This window comes from Passer montanus, unplaced genomic scaffold, assembly GCF_014805655.1.
Source record: "Passer montanus isolate IOZ18808 unplaced genomic scaffold, ASM1480565v1 scaffold37, whole genome shotgun sequence".
Taxonomy (NCBI): domain Eukaryota; kingdom Metazoa; phylum Chordata; class Aves; order Passeriformes; family Passeridae; genus Passer; species Passer montanus.
The window spans coordinates 2,016,092-2,035,872 of NW_024368485.1; the positions used below are offsets into that span (position 1 = coordinate 2,016,092).

Below are 19,781 nucleotides of genomic sequence, written 5' to 3' on the forward strand. Positions count from 1 at the left end.
CTCTCTGCGGCTGCTTCAGGCCTGCTTGCTACACTGGAACACGACCCCCGGACACCCCACGGCTTCGGACAGGGCCCTGGAGTTTCTGCTACGTTTTGTTTGCCTCCCCTGCCTCTGCCATTCCAGTTTCCCGCTTCTGAGGTTTCCTGCTGCAGTTCATTCCGTTTCCTGAGTGGCACTGTGACTGCTTCCCGTGAGTTTCCAAAGGAAAGCCCACTGTCTCTCTCTCTTCCCCGCTGGCCTCGGTGAGGGGACACGGCCGAGCTGGCGCCGCAGCGCCCCCTGCAGGCGTGGAGGACTCACCGCCCCCGCCCTGCCCGCCGGGAGCCAGCAGCGCCCCCTGCTGGCTGTGAGCGGAGCTGCAGCCGCGGGGAAAGCGCCGCGGCTGGGAGAGGCTGGGCTGGGACTGTGCTGCTGCCTAGGGCTGCTGCTGCCACTGTTGTTGTTTGTTTGTACATACATATACATCAGTAAAGAACTGCTGTTCCTTTTCCCATATCTTTGCCTGAAATTTCAAAGTTATAATAATTTGGAGCGGAGCGGGTCATATTTTCCATTCTGTGGGAGGCTCCCACCTCCTGTTTTTAAAACCAGGACACAAATTAGGACATTCTCTTATTTATTTTGAAGATTAATCAAAGAAAAAAAGGCCTTCCTGCCTGTAATGAGATTTCGACACTTCAGAGTGGTAGAAAAGAACTGCTGTTCCTTTTCCCATATTTTTGCCTGAAAACCCTTTAATTTCAAAGTTATAATAATTTGGAGCGGAGCGGGTCATATTTTCCATTCCGTGGGAGGCTCCCACCTCCTGTTTTTAAAACCAAGACACAAATTAGGACATTCTCTTATTTATTTTGAAGATTAATCAAAGAAAAAAAGGCCTTCCTGCCTGTAATGAGATTTCGACACTTCAGAGTGGTAGAAACACAAGACAGATAATTTTCATAATGTGTCCATCACTCAGTAATACACCCATTTGGTAATCTGTTATTTCTTACTCCCAGTTAATTTTCGTCTATTCCTAAGGCCTCATCTGGTGTGCATTGAAGCCAATGGACATATTCCCACTGCCTTCAGCAGACACCAAACCAGGATCAGGTTGGGTTTTTTTCTCTAATTTTTGCCACCAGATTTAAACTATGAAATTCTGTAACCTCCATCTCACCATCCTACCACATTCTTCAAAGTGCAGTTTGTACAGACACAATGAGCCTACATTTGTGTCCTTGTATTTCTCTGCGATTTTTCTTGGTTTGATATTGACCCTCAGAAACACCCAGCAAAAAGGAAGCTGAGGCACAGGAATTTAGCTAAAATTTAGATTTCAATCTCTGCCAAAGTTCCTATACATATCTAGTCTGCAACATGTGCTCTCAAGGAATCCAACCTCTCCTATTCACTTTGAGCAAAAGAATTGGAGGAAACACCCCAACAGGATATGGACAGCTCAAGGAAAAAGGGTTGTCAATATTGGTGCCAACTGTTGACTCCATCTGCTGCAGTCATGACCCATGAAGTCAAGTGGAATGAACAATGATTATACAAAGATTAATGACTAATGAATGATTAATGTCTTGTAGTGGTGACTAGAAGTTACTTCTCCATTTTCCCCTTGGAAGAGTAAAGAGCAGATACCCTCCAAACTGATAAAAATTTGAGTATAAAAATGAAAACTCCCCTCAATGAAAAAAAAAGTTTATATTTATAGTTCCAGTAAGCACATGCTACAGTCATTAAAAACTCCATACAAAAACAGGTCAAATGGGAATAACTTTTGTATATCTGCTCCACTACTGGGGTGGATATACAAAAGATACTTATTTTTATCCCTGTAGGTATTAATTGCTTACAACCAATGCACTGATTCCCAAAATATCTCCAACTGATAAAGAAATAACCAAGGACATGCTCTTGAAGCTCACAGCATCCTAGACCATTGAGGGCAGCTCTAATCTGATCTATCTCATATGCACAAAAAGACACAGGTAGGGAAATATCTTCCTCAAATTACATAATTCAGTGATAATTTCCCAGAGTATCTATGTAGCTTTACCTAAAGTAATGAAGCTGTGAAGGATACAAGACAAAAAAGAAGAGATTGGCTATTAAGTAGAATTGCACTTCCTTTTAATTCTAATTTAAAATGCTTTAAAAAAACCCCACACCAATTTAATTTGCATAATCTCCATAAAAACAATACAAAAAATGCAAAATAATTTGGCTTCTAAAATACACATGCCAAGATAAATATAAAAAAATAAATTAGAAATGTTAGATGAATACTGCAAATTTGACTGTAGCATTATCTTTGGCAAATGTTTGTTATATAATGATGGGCTTGTTTTTTTTTTACTTTTATGTGTGTTCTTACAACTATATCAATCACACTAACTGTATTAAAATTGCTAGAAGTTCCTATCCAGTAATCTTGATACCAAAATGTAATTACAATTATATGTAATAAAATCAACAGGCCAGAACAGCCATAAAAGAAGGTGCTAACCCATCAGTATAACACATATCTGTGTATAACTGTTTTCACACCTCTGTATAGGCACCATTCTTCAAGTATTTCTAATTTCTCAGGTAATTAAGTGGTTGCATAAATTATCATAATCCATTTGTCTTTCGGACAATCTTGCCAATTTAAGTAGTCAAAATACCACTTCAAAAGCTTTTACCTCTGTTTTCTGGCTAGTATATCCCTGCCTCTCCCCACGTGGCACTCCTTTCTGACCTTAAGTTTAAAGTCTGACCTAAACTCCTTATCTTTTCATAAAGAGCTGGATGTTCCTGCACAGTCACTGGACCGTGATGGGATCAGGGTCACAGAGACCTTGAAGGAAGTTTGGAAGGGGAGGCAGAGGAGTATAGGGAGCTACTCTGCACATGAAAGGAGAAATCCATATGGAACAGGAGATGTTCACTGAGGACCTCCAGATGAGGGAGGGGAAGTATCAGAAGGTGCTGTGGTGGAAGTCTGTTACAAAAAACCTGGTCAAGATTAACTGGAAGAAGCTTCCTTGAAAAAAACTAGCAGAAATCTCCTGAATGGAAGCTTCTGTCCTCACGGTAGTTATCTAACCCTCTGTCCTCTCCTTTTCTGGTTCCTCTGGCTTTTCTTCCCCTTTTATACCTATTCATCATTTCCATTTCATGTCACCCACAAACCCTAAACAGTGACACTTGTTTTAAACACTAAACTATGAGGACCAGGAAAAAATCCTCTGAAGCATTGTCTGACCAAGCTCAGTGTGTTTAAGAGTTTGTGGAAGAGTTTTGCTATTGTTTTCATTGCAAACATATCACTTCCACTATTCAGAATGGCAAATGACACAAGAATTGCTCTGTTCACCCTTTTTTACAGATAAAGAGACTGGAAGAATAGTTATTATTTTCCCTTCATGTTCAGACTAGCTATTGATAAACAGGAATTGAAATATCACCTAGAGGCTCATAAGGTGATGATATTAAAAAAGTAGTCTCAGCTGGTCTTACCATGCAATATTTATTATCAGGGATGCTTCACCCTAATTTTGTGTTAAACCAGAGATGGCTGTGGTAGCATTGGCAATAATTATTAGCACTGCTTATCTTGACTAAGGCAATTAATTTCTACAGTTTTTTTCAGTTTGGCTTATGCTTCAGAGAAGTGATATATTTAGCATAAAATATTCTTTACTCACCTCTCTCTTCACTCAGCTGAGGCCCTTCTTCATTAGCATCAACTGTCAAAAAAAAGAATTGAAAGAAAAAGGTTACTGGGAATACCAGCAAACATCTAAAATTAAATATTCCATTGCCCATATCTTAGTTTTCCTCCTCCTGTTTAATATTTTGCAGCGAAATCTGGAGCTAGATGGGGAGGAAAGTTTTGATACTGGTTAGACTTACACACTAAACCAGAACAGAATCTGAAAAATATAAAAGCTAAAACCAGGGGCATCAGCAGGAACCAAAATCCTGCAGTGGTGGCGAATTCTCCCCATAGTGACTGCAGCCTCTCTCCCTCTCGAGAGTGAGAGCTGAGAGTGAGCTAGAGGCTGTGCCCAGCCCCTTTCCACATCCCAAAATCTCTTGATAACTCTGGCTTTCCCAAGAGAAAACCCCTCAGGTAAGAGAGTAGCAGCCAGCTGCACCTTTCCTCTGTGGCTAGATCCTTTTTCTCTCTTAAGTAGCAGTCGTTATTGTTTCTTAGCAACGAATGGGAGAAAATTTCCTAATCGAAAGAAAACAAAAGGAAAAAATCCTAAACCCCAACATACAAGCTTAAGGAGCTTTGACAAGTAATTTTTAAGATAAGAAAATGAAAATATTGTTAAAGCCCATGGGAATTCTGTTATTGGCTTCAACAGAGCTAGGATTTTCAACTGGAGTTCTGCTATTCTTCAACAAACTGCTCAGAAAACATTTGGCAACATAGAGATTATTAATTATTCAGTTTCCAATAACATGTTCTTTCCATGGAAGCATTTATAATGAAACCAGCATGATAAGGTTTCAAATTAATCTAAGATATGAGACTAAATCAGCAGAATCTTAACATACATATATCACCTGGTCTTCTGTGGAAGTTCTTAATTATAGTTCTGTAAGTGACTTGGAATATGAAATTCCCAAAGCAACAGAACAGTTTCTAAGCTAGTGATAATGGACACAGACAAGAAATCTGATGTTATTAAAAAGTAGGGAAGTCATTATGCAGTATAATTATGAAGAGGTAAAGACTGTTTTTGTGAACTAATTTTGAATTAAAGGGGTTTTTTTTTTGGGAAAAAGTACTAAAGCCTTGCTGAAAGGCAATGAAGTCTCTGCATCATTCCTGAAAATGGAAGTTGGGCTCCCAATAACTTGGTGATGTGATCTCTGAGTCATTGTGGTGCCTTTGAAAAATTTACCCCAATCTAGGTATGAATCTGAGTTTCACTTTGGCACACAGCAATCCCCAGCCACTTCATGTGTCTATAATTATTACTCTCACACTATTAATCCATCTGGTGGAAGCATTTCCCTGTTAAATATAAAACATTCTCCTTCACTGGCCTTGGTGGAGCTGGCTGAAGTGATAAACACCATGTTTAGCTGACAGAGCTCTCTGCCAATACCAATTATTTGAGATAAAAACCAGTGGTTTAGAAGTCTATATCCAAAATGCATTCACTTACACCCTGAAAAGAATATTAAGGGCAGTTTCTTGGTTACTGATTCTGAATAAGTAAAAATATTTTTTTAGTGAAGCTCTACATGTCTAATATGAAGCAAAATCAGTGCCAATATTACCATAAATCAGATTTGTTATACCTTGTTTTGTTTTTCTTTTGTTTGTTTACTTTTTTAATGTTTAAATTTTTTCTTTTATTTTCCTATACAATTTCTTACCCCATCTACAGGAAGCCTTTGAAAGATTTGTTTTCATTTGAAATATGCACCACAGACAGTCAATCCCAAAGAAAAAATGGATAAAACCACAGGAGAACCTTAGAGTGAATCTTTGACAGTAGCAAAAATTTCCTTAAATACATATTGTCAATATTTCTTGTCCAGACTCCCTCACTGGAAAGACCAGAGGTGAGATCCTCTGTAACTTTCACCCTCACTTGTGAGCTGTTGAAAAATAACTGGCCAGCAAAACATGCTCTAGTGTGTGTACACATCTACCTACACTTGGTTACTCCTCTGGCCAGAGAAGCAGAACATGACCTTTCACATTGCTCCCCCATTAAAGCCCTGGATTTTAGGAAGTTCTACCAAGATGACTTTGCTAGAAAAGGAATGACTGACCTTGCAGTCTGGAGTGAGAAGAAAACTGACAGTGACTGCCAGAATGGGTCAGCTCGTCCCCGGGAAATGTCACATCACTATTTAGAGGGCTTAGGAGACAAGAAAACCTTCTAACCCAAAATGTATGCAAATTTTTCCAGTTTATAAATTCAGGTATACTACATAAAATTAAGGTATTAAATGGGTGACGTGTGGGAGAAGTTTCCACTCAAGTACAAAATAATTTACAGTTGAAAGTCAACCTATGATTGAAAGTCTCCCTCTAACTCCCAGGCTCTCGTGGTAACTATATCTCTAAAGATCAGAGAGCTTTACATTTGGGAGCAAGGTGCTCAAAGCATAAGCTTTTGTGTAAGCCACAGCCTCCCTGCTGGTGTCACACACTAAGTGATACCTGTGGCTCTTTCATTGCCCTCTCCCTTGTTATCTGCTGAGCTTTGGGAAATGGAATAATTACACCATATCTGCTCTCACTGACACAGGAGAAGGGGATGCCTCCTGTCAGACCCTTTTGTTTTGCCTTTTGCCTTGCTGGTCAGGTTGTTTGCCTGTCTACCCAGTCATGGCATACAAGCAAACACAAGCCAGATGGCTAAAATCATCAATCTGTGTTAAGATTTATGTTAGGAACAGAGAGGTGAAAGGCTCTAAATACCATCACTAATCCCCAAAGCCATATAAACCACCTCCTCCTTGTTGCTCACGCTTCCATTTGCATTCTCCTTCATGTTAAGATGCAGAAAGCCAGCACTGCACTAACACTGCACATTGAGAAACCCTTACATGAGAACCAAATCTGTGCTGCAGGAGGCTGCTGCTTCATCTGCCTTCAGGTCCCGCGTCCTGCTGGCACTCCCCAACAGCATTGCTTGCTGCTGGTTCTTCCCTGTCTCCCTCTAATCTTTCCTCAGCTGCCTAATTGCATCCTTCAGGATTTTTATTTTTACTGAGCATTTTCCGCAGATTCCTGATTTCCAGATTTTTCCCTATTTCTAATCAACCTACACGTCTCAGTCTGCTCCTCCTTGCAACCGTGGCTCCATGTCCTGACCACAACCAGGGGATAACTGGGAGGGCACTGTGGGAATGGTTAAAAATCCCCTCTGCAGCTTGTATGGACATTCCCCTCTGCCAAAGAGAGCAATGAGATGGGCAGAGCTGTACAGGAGGATGAAATGACAAGTTGGTGATCATAGTGTTGATGTCTGAAAATAAAAGCTCAAACCAAAGGAAACCCCCATAAAATTTCAGCACTGAAAGCTTCAGCCACCCTCTTGAGCTTATTTGCAATGCAAAAACAGGAGTCTGGTTCAAAGTGTTTCTACTGTCAAGCATTTCCCTGGCAAGTATTCCATGATCTGCCTGCACTATTTCCATTGGGATTACAGAGGACGAGCAGTGCAGCAGTCTCACACCTTGGAAGAAAATGGATCCCATTGCAGGTCAGTCTTGAAAAACATTTTGTGTTCAGTCTCAGAGCAGCCAGCAGTGTGGGCAAGGGTACCCACCTGAGTAAACCCTCTAAACCACGATAATATCAGGTTTCCAGCAGCTGAAAAGACAAAGCAGGTTCTCACCGTCTATATTTCTCTCTCCCACACCTTTCTTTCAAAAATTTTATCCCAATGCTTCAACCACCTGACTCCATGATCACCTTCACAGCCTTAGGGAGATTTATAATCATATTTAGTTTAATCTATCTACAATACCTAGTAACTGAAAAATCACTTCATTTGATGGCTTGCAACCACTGCTGAAACCCAAAAGGAGCTTCACAACAGTGTGCAGGCTTTATGTCCACCTCAGCATAAGAGTTGTTGTAGCACAGTGAGCCACACAAGAAAATTTCTTGAGGCCCAAACATACATATGAGGCTTGCAATAACCTCAAGTTATTTTGATTGTTTTGATTCCTCCAACTCAGTTCTCCACTGGGGAAATGTGACAGAAAATAGCACAAAAAGGACAGTATTTTCTTTGAGGAAAAACAGGTTTGGAAATCTCTGGCAGATGAGATCAACTAAAGCAAGCCTTTTCTCCTCTCCTAGTAAAAAGTTATACTTTCTATAAAACCTTTCCTCATCCTCAGTGCTCCTAAGATGAAGGAAAAAAAAAAAAGAAAAAGATAAAACAAATAGATCTTTAACAACAACAAAAAAAGTCTGCATTCTTCTGCTTTGGAAGTAAAAATAGGACTTCTGGTCCTAGTTCTATCCTTTCATCATGCAATCCTGCATACAGAGCATACTACATAAACCTCCACCTGATACTGAGCAAGTTTCATTAAATTTTTTTGTCTAGAAACTTCCACTGATACACTCTGAACATCCTGGCCATACTGCAAGCAGAAGCACTGGTTTCCTTCCTGTGTTGCTTAGTTACACCAGTTTCACAACACTGGAGCCTCACAGAATGTAGAATGTGTTTGTAGTTTTTGAAGCCATATCAAATAGAAATGCTTACTACCAATCTCCTAAAAAGTCAGGCACTGTGGCTTTTTTGTCATCACATCGATGACCTATTTTATGAACTGCATCACCTGATATGCTGTAAAACACACACCATACAAACCATATGAACCTCAGCTGCATACAAAGAGTATGCAGTAACTGCTACTCCCACAGTGAGGGAACTGGACAGCCTCAGTCCAGTGAAGGAAATGGGACTCACACCAGGATCAGATCTGGGCTTCTATTTTCCAGATGCTTCTACCTTACATAAGAGGAACAAGACACTCCCTGGGGAAACAGGTATCAGGTTTCAAAAAAAACCCAACAAACATATTCAGTATTTCCTCTCTGGCCTAAAATACTGAAAATAACAAAGTTTTGTTCACAGAAGTGCTAGATTGGATGTTAATCTAGTAGTCACACTAAATGGCATGTTTTGCATACAGGCATACATGTGCAAATACAAGCTTCTAACAACACCTCATCAGTAACCCGTGGTAGAGGCAAAAAAATGAGACAGCCCCAAATTTAACTGCTTCCTTGGAAATAAGAAGCAGTTGAGCACACGAAGTCATTTGGAGCCTGTGGCCAGAGAGGACAGGATATTTTTGGTGATGACATAAAATGCATTTGGAATGCTCTAATGAGATGCCACAATACCCAACAGAGTAGGAAGAAAAGATCCCTGATCAAAGATGTGTTCACATAATGTATTATACAGAAAAAGCTGCTTGCTCATTTTCTGGTGCAGGCATCCAGGCTGAGTACAGAAGAGAACAGCAACACACTTCTCTATCTCAGTCACTCCCAGAGCCTAAGGTTACACATAGGCCATGAAGATTAATAGCTGTTGTTGTACCAGTCTTCTGTTGGTTGAGCTAATCTTTCTTTAAACCTGTATTTAAGACCTACAGGCTCTGCAGCACTTTGTATCAAGTACTCTTAGATCCTAACTGTATGTTGGGTGAAAAACGACTTCCTTTTGCTTGTTTTCATCCAGATTCATAATTTCCTGGAACACCTTGCACTCCTTGTGTTACAGGAGATGGTAAATATCTATTCCATATCCACCTTTCTAATTACCAGGCTCATTATCTTCCTGTGCTCCCCCACGCTGTTGTCATGCACAGCATCCTGATCCTTGCATTTAAATGACCCTTGTGCCTTCAAGGGCATCCTCATCCACCTGCCAACTTTGCTGTTTCAATGCAGCTCCTATCCAGGTGTCTCCCAGGAAATGGAAAGCTCATGGATTTGGAGTGAGTGGAGAAATACACAGAAACAACCATTTTCCCAGACTTCTGGATGGATTGCAGGCTCTGTTGTCAGTCTCACAGAAGGAGACAAGAAAAATCCCTTCAAGATACAAAGAAGCAAAGAAGATGAGGCTCCATTTAGCAAAGCAAAAGCTCCTGACAACAGCACTTAAATAAGTTATGGTCCCATTGCTGATCCATGCCCTACTCCAAGCTGCGACACTGCTGCCAGCAGGAATGAGGAGGTAAATGGTTTCCCAGACCATAGTGCAGACGGTATGACAAACCTCTCTCAAACCATGTTTTTAGGTGACCAGTACTTGCAACACATAAAGGTCTGACTGCTTCCAGTTTCACCCTGTGAGATCACAGGTGTTCATCAGCTGTGAAGACAGCAACTTGGAAAACTTGTATGGAGACAGGAAAAGCAGTGCAACCAAACCCGTCAGGATGGCCCTTACTGATCAGGAGAAGAAAGCCAAAGAGATATCAAACTCCCCCAAATCTTACTCCCTAAGGGACATTTCTATGGGGCCCCTTTGTACTCCAGCCTGAACCAGTCAGAAAACCAAAGCCTTGTGACTTATGAGGCAAATCACTGCCCAGGTGAAACCTCCCATAAAGGATATTGGGCACTTCCAGTTAACTGCTTGGCATCTCTCCACAGAGTAAAATAAAGCCCATGAAAAATATTTTGTGGAATACATTCAGGTGATGAATTATGGAAACGAATTGGCTCATGAACGCTGCAAATGCAAATAGAGAGGCTAAATTTATCAGATGAATTACCCATTTGATACTGGATTACTTGCTAAGGGCTAACTTACGACTCCTTCGCTCATGCAGAGGACTGCTCCAGCCCCAGTGCAGTCTGCCACAGTAAGCAGAGAGAGCGATGCCTCTCAATACCAGTACAGAAATTACAGCCCCTGCTTAGGAGTTGGCTCACGTATTAGTGCAGAGATTGGCCTTTTTAATACAAAGGCCTTCATTCAGCCATTTAGACAGCTTCCAATTTGATTCGAAGCCTGGGAGATCTCTTAACAATGAATTTCCTCTGCAATTGTAATATATTTGCACATTTTATGCACAAGCAGGATGCTGTGCACCCTCCTGAAGTAATAGGAGAATTATTATAAGGCAGTAGCTCTCATCCATATGGTTTGGGTAGGGGAAACAGCATTTTCATCAACCAGGATGAAAGCAAAAAATGCATTAAAATATCATAGCCTGTATCAGGGAAGAAAAAGTTTTCTCAAGATGAAGCAATCTCTCTCTCTCTTTCCTAACACCGATAAGAGCTCAAAAAAGAAAGAAAGAAAAAAAAAAACCAAACAAAAAATCCTCAAACAACAACAACAAACTCCTGGACTCAGCATCCTTTCATTAGCTTTAAAAGGACACGAGTCTAAAAGCATGAACCTTCCATCTGCAAACTGGCTTAATGAAAGTGCAAATGTCCTTTCCCCAAAAATTTTTGCCATGTTTTGGTGAAGTAATTTTGTTACTCTGTTTAAACCAGCAAGAAGTAATATAACCTTGGATGCTGCAGCTTCACAGGACATCCCTTTTATAGCACTATTTCTATCTAAAAAATATTTTCAGAAAAAAATGTTTCTCCTCTCCAATCCACTGGTAACAGGTGGTAGATTTAGAAATACTTTAAGCATTACAATTGAAGATAAACCGTTTATAATATATGACAGTCACCATGAAAAATAAGCATTTGCCAAAGGTCCTTACAAGATTATCTGTCTGACATATTAAGTAGCTTTGTGTACACAGAATACAGGAAGAAAAGAAAAAGGGTATCTTTGCTGCAGCCGGCAACTGTTTACAAATGCTCTTAATTTTCCTTCTATGTATAGAATCCTAGAAGTATATATCACTCCAAGGTAAATGTTGGCAAATTTAGCTTTTCAAGGGGGATTCAATTTTCTGGTAAGTCTTATAAATGTGTTTAGTTAGCAAGAAAAGTAATGCCTGATGTCTGGACTCCGTAGAGTTCTATTAGAAGAAACAATGAATTCCAAAAGAAAAAATTATCTAAGTAACAGTTGCTTTCCCAGAAAACTCACTCATACTACTAACAGCAATGAATCCAGCAATGTAAGAACTACACATATGAGCCAGAACTGCAGGCAAAGATATTTTATTTGCCTGAAAGACATTCTCTCAGTTTAAGTAGAAAGAATGTTCCAGCAGAGGTGAAGGGAGAATAGCTGGGCTATGTCATTACACAAAGACATAGGGCTCAATTCATAAAAAGAAAAAAAACCCCATCACTGTGGCAATGTTTAATATATTAAAACAGTGATCCATTTTAAGCAAATGAAGTTGTTCTTTCCACTCCTCTTTTCTTACTAGAGTATACAAAATCTTCTCAGCAAAACTCAGAGGATCAATATAAAATTCTGCCTTGACAAAGAGCCTTTCTTAACCAAACCAGGATTTTCTGGACAACATTGACATGAGAACCTATGTCTGAATCAAAGATAAGTAGTGATCTGCTCCCTCTTGGAGCATGCTGGCTCTGGATTGGGTTGTGTAATCACTGAGATTGAATCAGAAATCGTGAGACTGTTACAATTGCTCAGTTACTGCACAACTTTCCTGTACTGCTAAGACACGACATTACTTCGAAGTCTGTCTCTTCCCCCTATATATTTAAAGTTTGAAAATGACAAGACTCTTGGCAGTTGTCTTCATATCAATATTATTACTTGACTAATTTCTTCAGCATTCCACTTGCAAAATAGGCCTAATGATATGTTCAACTAATGGAACAATTTCCCTATATCTATATTCCACTTACTGTAATGCACTGAGGTGTAATTCTAGCTTCATTTCATTACCACTTTCATTACCTAGCTCAAGCACTTGCATGTCTTTTTGGATTTATTAATGCAGTGGGTTTAAAGTAATAACTATTTATGTATATAACTCTATGAATATATTCTTCTTTCTAAGCATTTTTGTCCACATCTATTAAAGTAGATATATTTCACAGTATTTCTGAATGCAAGATGCACTTTTAAAATGCCTTGATGCTTTTTCTCTAAGCTTAAAGCAATACCTCAGTTTTATTCTCTCCTGTGAGTGTTTAGATAGTGTCCTATCAATTTAAATTTATGGCAAGTCTATCCTTAAATACTTTAATTTCACTAAATTAATAGATTTCCTTTAAACCAAAACAAAACCACCAGGTTCATTAATTTCTTCCACAGCAGAAATATCAGTAATTTACTGCCAAAGGTAGAGGCAGTTGCTAACTCCTTGACACAGAACCATGTTAGCTAAGTCTTCTGTGCAGGAAACCAGTTCTGCAGAGAGAAGGGATATCTCTACAGTGACAGAGTCTGCTGATAACTTGTCCAGGTCTGCTATGTTAAATGTAGGCGGCAATTCCCAAGACACCTGAAAAAAGGAACAAATGGCAATCTGGTGATCTCCATCCAGACCCTCAGCTGATGTTCTCACCAGGAGGAAGTTTAGCATGGGGCTGACCTCAGCTGACATCTGCTGAAATGGTGGTACCCTGTGGAAAAGTGTCATTTCAAGTTGGCAAAGAAAGCCTGAGACTGTCCATGAATGGTTAGGGCACTCCACAAAAGAGACCCAGGACTGACCATTCCCCCAGTGACACTACAGGAGAGTGATTTGGGAAGAAAGCCCTGCTTCTCCCTGTCTCCTCACAAGATGAAGATCTAAAGGCACTAAAAATAAAACACTAAAATAAAACATTCCTGAACCTCTGGCTACTGATCCACCCACAGGAAATCCTTCACTGCATCAGCAATAAAGTTCTAGAGCTAAAAAGGTTCCTTTTAAGGCTCTGGCTAATCAGACAGCAGATACCCAGTAACATTAAGGCATATCAAAATCAGAATCATTAGTTATGAGAAAATTGCAACCAGGAGTCTATGAAAATTGGTCCTAAGGTATCTAATCCTACAGTAATATATCTAAATTTCGGACACTGAGAACTAAATTTTCTCTGGACAGTTGTAAATTTTGGACGAACCTTTTTTATAGCCACATATGCAGAACACTGGATTTAGAGGGTCCCTACCATGATCACCTGTCTATGGTCACATATCAGAATCCCAATTTTCATTTGAGGAAAAAAAAAAGAAAACCTTTACATACATGAGAATAAACATACTTTTGAAATTTTGGTATGGCAGATCATCTACATAATGTGGTGTAATGAAATTATATGTTTTTCTATAACAAAAGACCCAGCTGCACAGATTCTTTGTAGACAGGAGTTCAATAATGTCAGGCTTAAAAAAATCCAAATGAAATAAATCTTCTACTTTGCTGTCTTCCTGCCTTTGGGCTTGTCATGATACAGCTCTGAAGCATCTTCTTGTCTCTCAAACTTTCAAACCCAGGTGGGTTTTACATTTACAGAAATAATGCCAGGCTTTACACCATGATTTTCAAGGCCTTAGAGATGAAAGTGAGCATTAATGATCTTGACTTGTTGACAAATTGATGCTATATTCTTCTCTCACTTACTCTGAAGGGCAGTAACACAGCCAGCAACAGTAGGCAGGGTACTGCCACTTTATCCTTTGGGCTGGATATGCTGACAAAAAAATAAAATCACTCAATGAATGGATTGGATATGAATGCAGCTTCTTGAAATGCATGTTCAGTGTGCTCCAGACAAGAATATTATTAAGTGGTTAGACATCATTTGATGCTACCTGAATAATTCAATAGGTCTTAAAGTTTCAGCTGCCAATCACTGCAAACTGGCAATTACAAAGTCATCTACAAAAAAGCTTTGTTCTAGTGAGATGAGACAAAAATATCACAATTTCCATGCTACCAGACAAAGCAAAAGGAAAAAACCCACTAAGGCTACAGTGACAACACAGTCCTGTGAAATTAATGGAACTCTGAACACACCAAAGCTCTGCTTCCTATTACTCCAGGGCCATTTCCACTAGACAGACAGCATGGGGACTACTGGGAGATAAAACAAAACACTAAAATCTGGATCTTTTCACACACAGTTGAACTGATGTAAGCACAAAGCAAAATAAAATGGGAGGAGTTTTAGGGTTGATAAAATTACAGAGAGCAGTTTTCTAATGATGTGCGATAAAAATAAATCACAGGTTTATAGGAGGAGGGGGATTAGCAAATTTACTATCCACCAGGTTTCCTTAAATCTAGCAAGCAACCTCTTGTGTGAAATCCAAGATGAATGGCTAACATTTCCCAAGTGCTCCAGTGAGAGCCATCTTTCTCCCATTCATTCTTACACAGGGAGAGCTCAAGTTTAAAGCCCTCATTCAGACACAGTTGGGCTCCAACCCCTGTGGTATCTTTTCAGACCCAGAGAAACCTTACCAGCATTGTTAATGAAAGACCAAAGTGTGTACAAAGTGTGTGGAAAAGCAATACACACTATATACCATAGCTATATACATTAGTACAAATAATTTCCTTCTCAAGAGTCAAGAGAGCCAGCACCATGCACCAAGTTTTGGGGAAAGATACACATACAGCATGGAATGAAGAGATTAGCTGCACTGAGCATACACAAACAGTATTACACGTAGTTTAAATGGTTCACACATTTTAAATGTCTGCATTTGTCCACGATCAGAGCCTCTATGTGCAGCTGATCTTTAAAGAAAGTTCACATTTCAGTATTTGGCTTTGGAAAGAAGAAAAGATGCCAACTGTTGCGTTTTTTCTGCATGCTTTTTTAAAGTCAAATGGTGCTATACCTACCTAGAGGGAAAAACTCGCCCATTTTCTTCTTGAAAATTTTGTAGTCAACCTCCAAAAAGACACAGAAGATGACACGATCCACCTGTAAGAAACAAAATGATTCACAGTGAAATCATCACAATCATCCATAATGGCAACAACAGTCAATAAAGGCAGAGAAACTTTTAAGCCAACATGCTTTTATGCTTCAGGCTAACAAGAAAACAGGGCTGCATGTCTTGACTTTATTGTACATCTGTGTTGTAATTTATAATATAACCTTTGCAATCACAGCTCACAACTGTATTCTTTGTTAACTGCCTCTTGTTTATGCAAACTGCTCTCGAGCACAGTATAAATGACTTTGGCATTCCAGATGAGAACTGGGATGCAATGTTTGATGAAAAAGTCACGTGGGGACTTCTAATAAGCCTACAGAAGAGTAAATGGATAAGCAAAGAGCTCTTTTTCCAATCCTTGTCCGACAAACCTATTTGCAAACCCATTTAGTATTTTAAAATGGCTTTAAAAGGTTTCATGTGGTTTTAATTTACATGAAACCACTTATTCTCACTGTAATACAAATAGAATGCAGCAGAAACACAAAAGCTGATTAGATGGCAGGTAGCACACAGGGTAAATAAAACATTTAATATGCCATCTACTTAGCGAGGCTGAGCATATCAATGAAACCACAGCCTGTAATGTATGCACCACCCACCAATGAGTTCAAATAAATTCTTTTGGAAGATCACTGTATGTGAAAAGCTTTTCTGAAACAGATAAAAAATAATTAAAAATCTAAATAAAACAAAACCAAGAAATCCAAAGCCTTTAAGGCTAAAAACCACCTACACTGGACTTCAGCCTTGCCTTTGTGTTATTTATTTGTATTTCCAGCACAAAATGCCTCTGTAGCCAAAACCCAGCTTGGAGGGGTGCTGTGGAAAACAAAAAGACCCTCTTACAGCTGAGCTGAGGGACCTGCAACCCAGTAATCATTTTTTTCTCTGAAGTGCATAAGAGGTTAACCACAACAGGATGAAGCCCAAGCAATAGGAAACCTGGCATCTTATGCTGTCATGATGTCTCCACGGGCAATAGGACAATCTGTCACAGCAGAACTCCTCAAGAGTGCCTTTGCATGTGCTAGAAAAATCATAAGCCTCCCCCCTGCAGGGAAACGGTGAGAGGAATGCTCTCAAGATGTAAATTCATTCCCTTATCTTCAGTAGAAAATGCTGTCCTTTTGCTGCAGCTGGTCTTAGAAGTGAAGTCCAAGCCTTGGCTTCAAAGACACTGTTATGCTGAGCAGCTCAGGACATAATTTTTGAGCTCCCTTCAGCACAGCCTGGTAGAATCCAGAAGGGGATGAGAGCAGGCAAGCACTGGTTATGCTGGAAAATACCAGCAGCTACTAACAAGGACATCTCAGAACAAAAGGTGATGACAAAACCTTAGCTGGGATGATGTCATCTGAACAATCAGAGCAGGTATGCAATATCACAACTAGCAACAGTCCAAGGGGTAATAGCCTTGAGTTGCACCAGGGGAGGTTCAGGTGCGATATTTGGAAAAATTTCTTCATTAAAAGAGTGGTAAAACACTTGAACAGGTTCCCCAGGGATGTGATGGAGTTTCCATCCCTAGAAATCATAAAAAAATGAGGATATGTGGCACTTCACAACATGGGTAAGTGGGAAAAGTGGAATTTACCCAAAGGTTGAATGTGAAGACCTTGGAGATCTCCAACCTTACTGATTCCATGACACTCTATGAGACTGAAGGTACAAGCCATGTTGGTGTTAAGGAAGAAGGAGGCTTGTGAGCAGGAGAGCAGGCAGCAGAGCAGGGAAGGCCATCGGCAGATTTTTCAGCAAAAAAAAATTTTCAGCCTGCTGCTGTCTGCTCATATGATGCTTACAGAGCCAAGCTGTTCTGTGCATCCCTCGTAAACAAACCAGGCTGGATCTTAAAAATATTCTGGACCATGGCATCAGCTACTCTTATAAAGGGATATAAAAAAACCCTCAAATACTAGTTATGGGCTCAAGCCAAAAAGCCATACTCATCTCCATACTCACAAATTCATCATGTAAAGTATCGTTGCCAAGAAGTGTTACATTTTACCTACATGAGATTTGATATGATCTCTAAGGTTCCTACCAACCCAAACTATTCTATAATTCTATGGGTCTGCCCAAGCTGGTTGTTTTCAGGAGGGAGGCTTTAATCAGCAAGTGCATAAATTACATTTCTTGTGAAAATTGGATCAGGATATTTCTGGGGTGTTGCTAGATTGTCATCTTCCCTCTCTGCCTTGCAGACTTTCAAGCATTAAAAGTGATAGGCCCAATGAACCAGAACAGACAAAAGAGCAAGGTCAGAAATGTATAAAGCAGAGGAGGAAGGATATTCCCATAGAGAGAAGTTTCTGAGTCTCTGCATAGTCCCATATTCTCAGCTGAAAATCCGACAGAAATTTGCCTCATTATGTATAGTCCAACTTCCCAAGACGTTTCCTTTACTTTTATTTATTCAGTGCAGCTCGCAATAATAAAACTTCTCCCTGAAAATTTCTACTACTTCTAATATAATTCCTTAATTTAAAAATAGGGAATCTCTCTAGAAATGGCAGACTATTTCAAAATTTCTAGCCTCCTGATTGTACACATCCTATATATAAACCTGTTCCATTTCTTCTTGATGTGAGAAAAACTGCTCTATTTTTAAGTATGCATAAGATATTGTGATGACAGCTGAAATCCTGTGTTTATGTGATTGCATGGCATGTGTTGGCAGATAGTAAATCTGAAATTAACCCCTATTCTATAATTTTGCCAGTCACTGGCTATTTTATCTAACATCCCCAGCTAAAATAACTTGAGATTATGTAGGGAAAGCATCCCTTGTCCTCACTATGCCCATTCCAGCTACAATAAGGAAGGGTTTAATCCAAGCAACTATCAACCTGCTTTTCCTGCTGGCCCACAAAAGCTCAGCAGGATTTTTGGGACATGCACTTAGGAAAGCCACTCCTTATTCAACAAGGAAATCTCTCCTCTCATGTGGCCTGGAAATGCCAGCTTCATTAGAGTGCCACACCACGCCTTCAGAGAGGCTGAGGAAGAGCTCCTGAGGACTCTCCCAACAGTGCCCAGATGAGACCCCCATTGCCTTTTGCAGGTGCTCAGCTCCTCCAGACACCACTCAACTGCAGCAGAACTGTAAAGGAGCTCCACGTTAAAGGTATTAAAGCTCATCCCTGATTGACAGCTCTTTTTTGAAGACTGGTATTAAAATCAACCATGCCCTGTCAGAGCCAGATTAAATTCTGCTCACTTTGCAGCTAAGAATAGGTGGATCAAAGAACCCCAAAATCAAGAGCACTGCAGCACAGGAAGAAGGGAGTTAAAATGCATGAGCTGTTCACTTAGGCACCTTCACAGCTCAAGGCTGTGAGTACATTTCATTGTTTCGGTTTGTTTGGGTGGTTTTTTTTTTGGTTTTTTTTTTTTTTTTTACCTTGGGCCTTGCTTTCCTTGCTTTATTTAATTTTGATGGGAATAGCTTCCAGGTGGTTTTGTTAGCAGCACCTGATAAGAATTAGTAAACTTCTGCAGGGTTTACAGGACTCAGGCTATTTTTTTAGAATCACAGAATGGTTTGGGTTGGAAGTGATCTCAAAGAGAATCCAGTTCCAATTCCCCCATCATGGGCAAGAACATCTTCCACCAGATCTGATTCCTCCAAGCCCCATTCAGGCAGGCCTTGGACACAATTTTTGCAGTAGAATTGACCCTAACACCAGAGTTTTAGAAGGACACAGCCATATCTCATGAACTGAAAACATCTCCACTGCTGTTTTCAATTAATGAGATATGGGTATAAAAGCACAGTTGGTCTAATAGCAGCACTGATCTTAGTGCAAAAAAAGTGGCAAAAAAAGTGGCAAAGATATTTCTTCCTGGTTTTTGATCCTTGGGGTTTTGTTAGTTGGTGGCTTTGAAAGTACTTTACATCTTGTGAGTTTTCAATTTATTGATGAGTTGCTGCATCTTGGGTGGGTTCACACATAGACCACTGATGGTCTCCATGGAAGGCTGGGCAGGTGGGTGCTCAGGGACATGCATAGGAATGATGGAAGGCATGATGAGGGTCCCTTAAATTGTCCTAAAGGGCCCTGCCCTCTACTGCAGTGTGTGGGAGGACACTGCATGTTTACATGCACATCTCTGCATGCAGCTGCTGCTGTTGTAGGCACTTTACATCTTGTGCATTTTCAATTTATTGGTGAGTTGCTGCACCTTGGGTGGGTTCACACATTGATGGTCTCCATGGAAAGCTGGGCAGGTGGGTGCTCAGGGACATGCATAGGAATGATGGAAGGCATGATGAGGGTCCCTTAAATTGTCCTAAAGGGCCCTGCCCTCTACTGCAGTGTGTGGGAGGACACTGCATGTTTACATGCACATCTCTGCATGCAGCTGCTGCTGTTGTAGGAATTTACAGCTGTATCTATATAAAAAAGAGTGATTTCTTACCTGGACATACAGAGATAG

The 19,781-nt window shown here is 40.1% G+C and overlaps 1 protein-coding gene across 4 annotated transcripts in view; it reads right to left on the reverse strand.

Moving 5' to 3' along the window:
- Positions 1 to 19,781, reverse strand: part of MACROD2 (mono-ADP ribosylhydrolase 2) — an 852,624-nt gene that overhangs the window by 69,846 nt on the left and 762,997 nt on the right. For all 4 annotated transcript variants that reach the window (XM_039717140.1, XM_039717141.1, XM_039717139.1 and 1 more), the window contains exons 9-10: positions 15,241 to 15,322; positions 3,687 to 3,728 (exon numbers count right to left, since the gene is read on the reverse strand). In XM_039717140.1, the coding sequence (XP_039573074.1) occupies positions 3,687 to 3,728; positions 15,241 to 15,322 (124 nt within the window). The remainder of the gene's footprint in view (positions 1 to 3,686; positions 3,729 to 15,240; positions 15,323 to 19,781) is intronic.